The following is an 11125-nucleotide window of genomic DNA, read 5'->3' on the forward strand; positions in this document are numbered from 1 at the left end:
TCTTGAGGTAGTAGTGGACATGTGGTGAATGGGATTCGAATTTGGGGTAACAACTGAAGTGGTACCTATTTCATTGGTAAAGGTTGACTGGGTGGGGTTTGTAGTAGGAATAGCGGTCAAGTTTCTGGTGATGGACTGCGGCAGAATAGGTCTAGTGAGACCGTTACAACCCCTCAGTACGAGATTGTTGGAAGAAGATGATCCCCAGCATTGAGGTTCTGATGATCAAGATTAATTGCTGATGGAGATTTGCAATCCATCCTTGGTTTCAAGAAAGCTCTAATAGAATCGTTATAACGAGCAACCCCTTTGTCAGTCATTTTGACATGAAATTCATCTCTAGACTCTATGTTTGCTTCTTCAAAAACACGAGAAAGGACATGACATAGACGCATAAGATGACCAAAGAACCCACAGAAGTAGCATAGTTTAGGAAGTTTCTCATACCGTAATTGAACCATACATTTTTTGCCGGATAGGAGAGTTTCCTTAACCTGCCGAGGCAGAGATTCGGTTAGATCAAAGCGTAAATCTCATTACTTGATTTCGATCACATCGATAATCAAATTGAACCAGATAAGTATGAGCACCAATGTCTGATTGAATAAAACTCCCCAACTGGCTTCCAAGACTTGCGTAAAACTTTGTATAAAACATCAAACGAATAATCTCTTCCATTGAGTATTTGGATTACAAGGCTATTAGGCCAGCGATTGTCGAAATCTGCTGAGTTGTTTTCTAATATTACTTCTAGCTCAAAATTATCATCCATTAGGGAAGACATACGATTGAGAATAGCATCCAGATCGGGGGGTCTGAATTAGAAGATCCTGCCATTAATTAAGCTATATGGAATAACCTAGGTAGTAAAAGAACAAAGAAGAATCGAACTGAAAATAAGGAGGAAAAGAATTAGAAAGTAGATGAAAGGGTTACCGGTATGCTAAAAATAGATCTTGATAAAGTTATTGAGAGCGTCACCATCAAAGTGAAAAAAAAAAAATCACCTAAAATGGTGAAGGAAAAAAAATGCGAAAAATACGGTCTCTCTAACTAGTTCATTTTGTAGAATGAACTCCTATGGTGATTGATTTTTAGCTAAAGAATAATGTAAAAATTAAGAGCTTCGAAATATAATCACAATGTACTTGTTAAATAGATCTAAACGAGAGCTTTTCGAATATATAAAATTTGTTATTTTCTATTTATAGTTCAAAAAATGTTTCATTTTAGGATTTTTATTTATTTATATTAAGATGGGAAATAATAAAGAAATGATATTTATGGCCGTTTTTAAAAATTGATGACTCGTAATGACGTCATTCGGCATAGATGACATCCACTGTGGGGCGAAATAATAACTTTTAGGACCAAATTATAAATATATTTTTAAAGAGGACCCTAGAGTAATTGGACTAAGTCCGTAGGACCAAATGAACATAGATAGTTTCCACTAAAATATTACTTATACAAAAAGTTACCAAGGGGCTATTGATAAAATCGACAATATTAAACACGTTATCCCTCCTCCCTCATGAGTCATGTCCTTACCCCCTTTAACTTGCTAACCGCCTTTCTCAAGAAACAGGGGCGGGCGGTAGCAGTAGGTACCATCAAAAACTGTTTGCTGTGTCCACTGCTTTGTTTTATTGAAAAAAAAGGCGGTTTAATTCTTATTTTTAAGATTTCAATTCCACTCTCAAAATTTCTGTCTTAATATAGACAACAATTAACCTCTCAATCTTCTTCATCAAATATTTATTACTCTCCCATTCATTCTCGATTTCTATAAAAGTAAATACAAATCCAAGTTTTTCTTATTCTCTTAATTCTGAAAAGATGAATCCAAATTCTGTTTTCAATTCTTTGAGTGGTGAGCAAGTTTTGTCAGAAAGTGATTGTGAATCAACAATTACTTCTGAGAATAGTACTATTACTACTTCTTCTGCTAATTTTTTTAATTCCGATGATTTGATTTTACTTGATAAAACGGATTCTGAATTCCTTACGATTAAGAAGAAATTTCTGTCTAATTTAGGAGCATTAGCAAATTCTGTTAATGAATTTACAATTCATAAGAATTCTTTTCAGAGTTTTATGGGTCAAGTCAAAATTCAATCGTTCAAGCTTTTCTCACTCGCTACTGCCAAGAAGAAGAACCCAAGTAGCAGTTCTGGGAATGTTCAATATGCTTGGTTTGGATCAACAAAACATGGTGTTGAACAGATTATTTCTCATGGGTTTAGTCAATTCGATTGTTCTGATGATCCGGATAAGAAATACGGTTCCGGAGTTTATCTTTTGCCTGAAAAACATCCTCTCGGAAGGTAGTGATTTCGTTTATGTTCATTAATCTCTTGTTATTATGTAGTTCTTCTTTTGATTAGTAATGAATGTGAAATTGTTTATTTTTGTAGTGTGGCTTTGGCGAATCGGAAAGATGAAAACGGGTTTAAACACGTGGTACTTTGTCGAGTTGTTTTGGGTAATATGGAGGAAATTCGTAGTGGTTCTCAACAATTTTGTCCCAGTTCTGTTGAATTTGATTCTGGTGCTGATAATCTCTTGTGCCCCAAGAAATACACTGTTTGGTCAACAAGTATGAACTTTCAGATTCTGCCCGAGTATGTGGTTTCTTTCAAGGCTCCAGATTCCTTGGATGGTAAGTTTTTTCCAAATTATGATTTTGTAGTTATAATTAAATTACCCAAGTACATAATGTCGGAGTTTTTTTTTTTTGTTTTTCTTCTGATGATTGGTAATTTAGAATGTAAACCAGTTTCGTGGGTACTTTAAGAGGTTTTGATTGATGCGGCTTAAATGTCTAAATGCACAGTGACTGCGTCAGCAGTGGCTCGACCAACGTCTCCTTGGATGTCATTTACATCTCTTATCCGTGAGCTTTCAAAGCATTTAACCCCTTTACAGATGGCTCTAATTAAGAAGCAATACAAAGATTTTAAGGTAAGTCCATGTGACCACTCACTTTGTATTAATTTGAGAAAAATGAGTAAAGGTGAGATAATATTAAGATTTGGGGTAATGTGTATCCCGCAGGAGAGAAAAATCACTAGGCAGGATATGATCCAGGTGGTGCGTAGAACTGCGGGGGATGGAATGCTATCTGGAGTAATCAAGTCATTCTACAGAGGAATGGTATGTCTTTTGTCATGAGATTGATGTTTTACTTTATTGTGGTTTACATTTCTAGCAACTACATATGCTGCCTGCAGCTAGTTGGTTCTGGAAGGCTCTCTCGTCCATGATGTAGAAACCAAGCCAAGTTGCATTTGCCTATTACATAGAATTTGACTAACTTGAATGCTGTTGTTGACTTAGGATCTGGGGATTTTAGTTAAAAATACATCATTCCATGCATGATTTGTTATTTGTCTGCATTGACCTGGACTCATGCTGATGCAGCTCCGACTTTGATATGCCATGTTTTGTACTACCTTGGTTTCAGATGCTTATATTGCAATATGTATTACATGTGCCTACAACGTCCATCTGTAATCCTTTTTTATCCATGCTTTTATGGAGATTCTTGGATGTCGTTAGAAATTAATGAAATACGTTTAACGAATTCTCAAATTATAAAATTAAGTGTATGTTAAATATGCCTAATTAGCTTAACGGTGCAACTGGCTTAGAGCTTTTGAATTTATTAGTTAAATTTGACCTATTTTAGGTCTCTATTAATATGCTTTTTTTTGATGAAGTCTATTAACAAGCATCTCGTCAATAATATGGTTTCTTTGGCTTCGTCATTGTTGTTTAGCTCGGTTCTTAGGGGTTTGAATCCGTCTTTCTTTTGTTGTTTTACAATTTTAATCAGCTCTTGTACTGCTGTTATGTTCATCAGGATCGAGCCAACTGTGCAACAGTCCATCCCAGTCGAAATATAATCTTTTCAAAGTAATGCTGAAGTGAAGGGTGAGAAGGAGGGAGGATGCGTGGAATGGATATTGGCGAAAAACCAGCAGTCATGGTTCCTGCCATCTGTGTGTTAGCTCGCTGGCGATTATGACTGGTCATAGATTACACTAGGGATTATACTTTGTAGAAGTAGGACAAACTAGTTCAGTTTTAACTTGGGGAACTTGATAATGTTGTGTTTCCCTTGCAAATTTTGTGAAATGATTCAACCAGTTGTTTAGAACTTTCATTTACATTTAGTGAATGATTCCCATTTCTTTTGAATTCATCTATCTTTTGGCCTTTTGTTCCATCTGTAGTTTCTACATTATCCCAATCCTTCAACTGGGTTAAGTTGGCCATTACTGGGTCGATCATGCCAGAAACACGGAGGAGGTAGTCCACTCCTTCCATATGCTATATGCACACTCTGCGCATTGTATAGGTATAGACAAGAAATGAATCTTGGATGCATTTTGTTTTTTTGACACGGGCAAATTCATTAAAAAAAACGAAGATGTCACCAAAAATGACACAAAAGTTACCAAAAAAGAAAAAGGGAAAAAAGAAAAAAAAGCTCACTGAAGAGCAAGGGACGTAGCCAGGAGTTATGAACGAGGGTGCAAAAATATGTTAGGGTGCAGAAAAATATTTTTAGGGGTGCAGAGAAGCAAAAATTGGCTTGTATATTAAAAAAAAAAATCTTGTTGGGGCTAAAATAGCCTTTGGAGCCAACTGGGCAGGGGTGTAATTGCACACTTATGAAAGGGAATATAGACGCAGGCCCAAAAAAAATAATATTCTCATTGTCAGGCCCACAATTAATTTTTAGTTCCGTGACACCCATAATTATATGAAATTATTAAAAATGTCTGCATGATGGGTTATGCATCAGGGGTATAATTGGCAACGCAACTTGGATATAACATATCTAAAAATCCGCGCCTTGGAATTTTACAAATTTTATATCGTTGGAAATCTTTTTAAGAGAGCTACGCAACGAGTACACACAACAATATCAATTTTTTGTTTTTCACGAAAAAATCGGAGGTGATCATCGTTTTAGGGAAAATTTTCGAAAATTGACTACATATTCATTATGCAGCCTCCAAAAAAGATGCATAAGCATAACACATTATGCAGACGCATAACGAATTATGCAACCATTTTCTCGACTGCATAACAAAGTTATGCATCTATAACGAGTTATGTAGCCATTGTTTTGGTTGATTTTAGTGCGTACATAAAAAATTGATGCATAATTGGTTATGCAGCCATATTTAAGGATACATATTAGGTTATGCATCCATTTTCTCGATGCATAAAAGATTATGCAACAATTTTCCCGATGCATAATGCATTATGCAGTCGTATGTTGGATGCATATCAGGTTATGCATCCATTTTCTCGACTGCATGATGCATCATGCATCAATTTTCAATTTTACACAAAATAACAAAGATGCCGGATAATGTGTTATGCATCCATTTTTTCAACTGCATGACATGTTATGCACTCATAACAGCATCATCATCTTCTTCTTCTACTTCTTCTTCGTTGTTCATCATCCCAGCTCAAATAAGCTTTATTATTATTCCCTGTATTTTCTAAATCTCAAATCAACTTCTTCCTGTTCTACTTGATTGAAAGAATTACAAACCCTATCTCCATCTCAGAATACATCTCAGATCCATCTTCTCAATCATAATACCTAATTAAAAAAAAAAACATTCATACATCTTTCGGAAATAACAAACAACAAGATCTCGATTCATCTCAGAACATCACCTCAAACCCTAACTTTCGATTTCATTCATTTATTGTTTCCAATCTTCATGTGATTATGTTGTCTATCAATATTATTGATCGTAAGTCACAGTTGGGAGGAAGAAAAGAAAAATAATTGAAGAAGAAATTCCCGTGAAGAAGAAGAAAAGATACGAAGAAACCAAATTTTATAAATTGTGGGTTTGGGAGAAATTTTCTCACGAAAATTGGGTGCGTGCGTGAACTTTTCCGCCCGTGGGTTTCACGGTGTAGAAATCTGTAGAATGGGTCTCCCTGTAGTTTTCACCTTATGCAATGGGCTGGTTCCGCACCTGTGAAGAGCAACAAACAACCTCCAAACAAGAAGATCAAAACACAAGCTCTATCAAGAACTACCTAAAAACCATTAAAAAGAAAGCACAAACCATCACTCTTCAAAAATCCACATTTTCATCTTGAAACGAGCATTTGACTGCATCAATTTGCTCATCATAGTCAAAATCAGAGTCGAAATCTCCCATATCATCAGTATCTTCAATCAAGAGCATATCCATCTCTGATTTATCATGACTCTCCAATAAATTTCTACACATAGATCTCATCATATGATGATCAGAGATACCCAATAGCTTGTTAAAAGCGATTTTGGTATCTATTTCGGCCTCACCAATACCAGAAACTGAATTGGAATCTATTTTCGAATCCTTTCCTATAAGATTTTTCTTCTTCTTTTTTCAGATTGTAACTCGACTCAAGTCCATTGCAATGGGAAACCAACCTCCGTGTTCTCCTTCTGAATCAAATCAGTAGCCGAAATTGGAGTTGAAAAATCATTGGCCACTAAACTAGATTGAGTGCCCTTAGGATCATGGTTCTTTTCTATTCTTGCTTCTTCAAATCTAGCCTCTGATGATGCTGACATCCATGCCTAGCAAGTCATCGGGGTTTAAGTCACAAATGGCATCTTTCTTTGGTTTTAGTTTATCATCTTTCTTTCCAGAATTTTTCTTGTTTTTTCTAACGTAGATCCATTTTAGAAGTGTAGCTAGCAACTCCAAAGATCCACCGACTCACACACATACAACCTTTTATAAAGACTTGTAAAGGTTGTTCAAAAGCCACCTCCACATCTTGTTACCCATTACTCAAATTGGATTGATCACTCATGGAAGGACTTGTAACTTCTAACACTTCATCGCAATCTCTGGCTCCGTTCTCCTCGACCGAAGTGTTTATCTTGTTAACATGATTTACAATATTAATGATATTACCATTTCCCATTTCCACTGACTTAGAAATTTGTTGGTTTTTATTATGCGCCCAGTGAGCTTTCTTCTTTATTACTTTAACTGAGCAAGAACTAGCTTTGTGTCCAAAAGAGCAACACTTAAATGCATTTAGATGGCTTTCATTGATATTCCACAGGAAAGTTCATAACATGAACACCATCGATCCAAAGAGGAATTAGGCTAGGAAATGAGCAACCATAACTAATCTCAACACATACCCTAGCATATGTAAGTCTAGTCTTGTTCTTCGTACATTCATCCATCATCAAAGGTTTTCCAAGAAAACTAGCAATAGAGCTTAAGCCTAGTTTGTTCCAGAAATGAAGAGTTACATTGTAAATCAAAATCCAAATAGGTATTGTCTTCATCTCCGCAATGCACTGCTCCATTAGAGGGCATCAAGATCTAACACTGATTAATTCTTTATCAATATGGAAAGCTCCCTGTTCTAGAGCAGCTCTTCTATCTTCCTCATTCACAAAATTGAAAACGAAATCATTATCCCCATGAATTGAAATTATTACCTCTGATTTGAGTTTCCAAATCTTGGTTATAGATTTTTGAACCACATGATATGATATTATGTGACCAGCGAAGAAGCTTATCACCATATGTTCACACTCTTTGGTATGGTCTTCAAAGTTATTTGAGGAAAGGTATACTCCTTTGTTCCCTTCCATCACCACCGAGGTTTGAAAATCTAAAGAGAAACCTTCAACTGAAGATTCCGATGTTGTAAACAGAGAAGACCAATTCATTCCATACCATATGTTGTTTGATTTGATTCCAGTTGATTCCTTTGTAAACTCTTGACTAGTTCCCTGATTTGGAGAACTAGGGTTTGAAACCTTGACACTAAATGCTCCAATCGAAAGAGCAGAAGTAATCAATCTTGGAAAATCTTCAATCCCATTGTTCAATCCTGTGCTACTGACTGATGATTCCTCTCTAAGTATCTGATTTGATCTCTGCAATAGAGAAGAAGAATCCTTCCCCATACCAAAACACGAAAAAAAAACTAACCTAGAAAAATCGCACTTTTTGCTATGCCACATCATCACACTGAGAGGTTAGTTGTTGATAATCTTAGACACATCTACACAAGAAAAAAAATACATACATATTCAAATTTTACATTAGCCTGCACCCAGAAGTAATACATATTTTTCTTATTTTTTTTCTTAAAGGATGGAAATATTTTATTAATGCACAAAAAATTTAAAGGTAAATAACAAGCACACAAATAAAATACAAATAAAGAAGAATAATAAAAGAAGCTACACTAACATAAAAAGAAAAAGAAAAAAAATCGGAGACTAGGAGGTGAAAAAGTTCACAAGTTGTACGTGTCCTAATTCAGCTTCGATTTTTACCAGGATTTGTACCAATAGTGCTGAAAACACCATCATTGATAATCTTTGGAACACCAATACTATCATTAAAGTAGTACTACCAAGCCCATTGTGTCAATTAAAGAAACCCTTATCAATAAACATGATCAAGTTTATGCAGTCATTGGTATGATAACCAAAAGCTTCATGATATACACAATAAGTTTTTCCCTTTGGTTCATTTCTCATCTTTTCAGGAGTTAAGAAATATGGTTTGTTCTTTATGAACTGTAAAACGATTTCAGAAGTTACATTCATCTTAGGTGAAGCTTTTGCTTTCTTCTAACCATTTTTCACCTGTCTCAGCTTTGTAATCGAACTTGTTTCAAGTATTATTAGGTGACTTTGGAGAATATTGTGTCTAACTACCTGCAGATGATCCAGCTGAATATACTTTGTGATTGGAAGGTATAGTTTTAGGTGATACCTGGTGATTTTTCTTTCTGCTGACCCATTTCCAAACTTTGTTGTAGACATCTTCGGGAGAAGACATAACTGAGCAAGTAAAAAAGAGTCTCTGATTTGTCCTCGAAGTAGAGCATTTTTGAAGAGAACGCAATGAAATTTCTCTTGTAACCTCTTGACAGGTGCTGCTACAGCTTTAAACCTTCTCAATAAATCTTTGAAACTCTCATTTTCCTCCTGAACAACTCTAAAAACTCCCTCCAGTACTTAACCTGCATGACTAGGGTTGACCCGTATGACTAGGGTCGACCTGCATGACTTCATCTTACCAGACTGATGAAATTAATAGGTTGTGAGAGTAGTCATGTCACAGTTTGAATGGACCAGTAACGCGGAACATGGTAATGTTTGAGTGAGTTCAACACCATGACGTGTGAAAAGTGATCATGAGGAGTGAAGAAGATAATGTGTATTTTTGGTCGTGTATGTAAGTCCTACATGTAAATATATATTTCGAACAATCACATGCGATCTAGAATACAGGTAGGTCATGAGTGGCAAGTCGAGTTTCATAAAAATATGACTTCCCATGTGAAGTGGTCAAGAACCGATACATCGTGCTCTTGGTTAAACAACTTACATTAAGTAAGCCGATAAAATGTATACGAAACATGTAAAACGCCGCGTACATCCCATGTGTAATGAACGACTAGGATAAGTCGTGGATCCTTTTAATAAGGATTGCAACACTTTGAAAAGTGTTTTTTCATTATAAGCTTAGGCTTTGCAACACCCATTTGCGACGTTTATGAGCATTGATGATATTTTAAACGATTTGCAACATAAATTGCAATGCTTAGGTGTTAGGAACGAGTTGTATTGAACATCATAACACTTTCTGCAACATTTATAAGTGTTACGAACGTTAACTCTAACACTCTTAAACGTTTGGCACATGCGACTCATATGTACAGTCCTATGTGCGACTTGCACGTTTAGGGCATCTCGACTGGCCTATTTTTGTCGGTCATTGGGAGATAAGGCTATGAGCGACCTGACTGGTCGATTGGAAAAAAGGGAGACAGGTAGCCACAGTTTTTAGAGCATTGCTCGGTTGAACCCACCAAGCGTTGGTATGTCAAGTTTGGTTGGTATGTTTTAGTGAATCAAAACTCATTTTAAGAGTCGCTTGATTATGTACTAGAGTCAACTTCGTATAGGTTAGCTTGAAAGTATTAGGATATGAGACATTACAAGTATTGCGAAGACTTGAAGAAGTGAAGAAGTAAGAATCTACAACGACAACATCATCCTTCCACTTGAGGTTAGTGATATTTGACTTGAACTGTTTCATTCCCTAACGTATCTTTCAAGTCGTGCATATTGAAAACGAAACTGCGAAGCATGAACACTGTAGATAGACATAATATTAAGGAATACAATATGAAGTTTATTGCTCAACCATTAAACTTTATAGATAAGACATCGACATAATCATTTAAATGCTATTGTGATTATGTATGGGTATGAGGTGAGGATTTCATCCTAGGAAACAATGTTTTACATGTGTTTTAAGGAAGTAAGTTCATAAACTTGTTTATGAATCAAAAAAGAAATCGCCAGGCGTTATTGGGATTGTTATTCATTGCATATCTTGTGAAAATCCAATATGTGTGATTTAGTATAACCGCTCACGACTTGTTTGTGTTCTTGGTAAAACTATTCACAAAGGCCCGACTTATGTATTGGTATGACTTTTATTAGTGAAACCGATCTTAAGTAATAACCTGAGATGGTATGATCGAGCTTGTGATTTGTTGAACCGAATCCTGGTAAAAGGGAACCGATCCTATGAAGAGGTGCAACACATCACAAAGGGGAATCGATCCTTGTATGAGGTTGTTGATGGTGGTTTTTAGCTTAGGGTTAAAATCGTAAAACCGCACATCTGACGTGACGCCACTATGACCATTAGCACATTTATTGAATCTATCAGCATGCCTATGTAAGAATTACCAGGGTACCTTTTTTTTTATGTGTCATGTTCCACGGCAGAACCCTTAACATTGACCGGCATCATCTATGCCAAACCCTAATCCTCATGCTACCGCGCCAAGGCATGCCAACCATGCCAGCCGCACCACTGTGCCAATGGAAAACCATGTCAGCCACATCTCCGCGCCAAGGCATGCCAACCATGCCAGCCGCACCACTGCGCCAATGGCAAACCATGCCAGCCACATCTCCGCGCCAAGGCATGCCAACCATGCCAGCCGCACCACTGTGCCAATGGTAAATCATGTCATCCACATCTCCGCGCCAAGGCATGACAACCATGCCAGCCGCACCACTGTG

The 11125-nt window shown here is 36.5% G+C and overlaps 1 protein-coding gene across 1 annotated transcript; it reads left to right on the top strand.

The window, feature by feature from the left end:
- Window positions 1–1546: 1546 nt before the first annotated feature.
- LOC113319514 (probable inactive poly [ADP-ribose] polymerase SRO2) lies at window positions 1547–4207 on the top strand. The gene is made up of 5 exons (XM_026567756.1): window positions 1547–2327; window positions 2418–2662; window positions 2837–2964; window positions 3058–3156; window positions 3866–4207. The coding sequence occupies exons 1-5, from the start codon at window positions 1840–1842 to the stop codon at window positions 3920–3922; spliced, it is 1017 nt and encodes a 338-aa protein (XP_026423541.1). The 5' UTR covers window positions 1547–1839; the 3' UTR covers window positions 3923–4207.
- The last annotated feature ends 6918 nt before the right edge of the window (window positions 4208–11125 follow it).

Source organism: Papaver somniferum, chromosome 10 (assembly GCF_003573695.1).
Source record: "Papaver somniferum cultivar HN1 chromosome 10, ASM357369v1, whole genome shotgun sequence".
Classification (NCBI taxonomy): Eukaryota; Viridiplantae; Streptophyta; class Magnoliopsida; order Ranunculales; family Papaveraceae; genus Papaver; species Papaver somniferum.

Bases quoted from the DNA above. Each gene is read 5' to 3' on its own strand.
- LOC113319514 (XM_026567756.1), top strand. From the start codon at position 1,840: ATGAATCCAAATTCTGTTTTCAATTCTTTGAGTGGTGAGCAAGTTTTG. The intron at 2,663-2,836 runs GTAAGTTTTTTC...CTAAATGCACAG, and splicing joins GGCTCCAGATTCCTTGGATG to TGACTGCGTCAGCAGTGGCT. The intron at 3,157-3,865 runs GTATGTCTTTTG...TATGTTCATCAG, and splicing joins AGTCATTCTACAGAGGAATG to GATCGAGCCAACTGTGCAAC.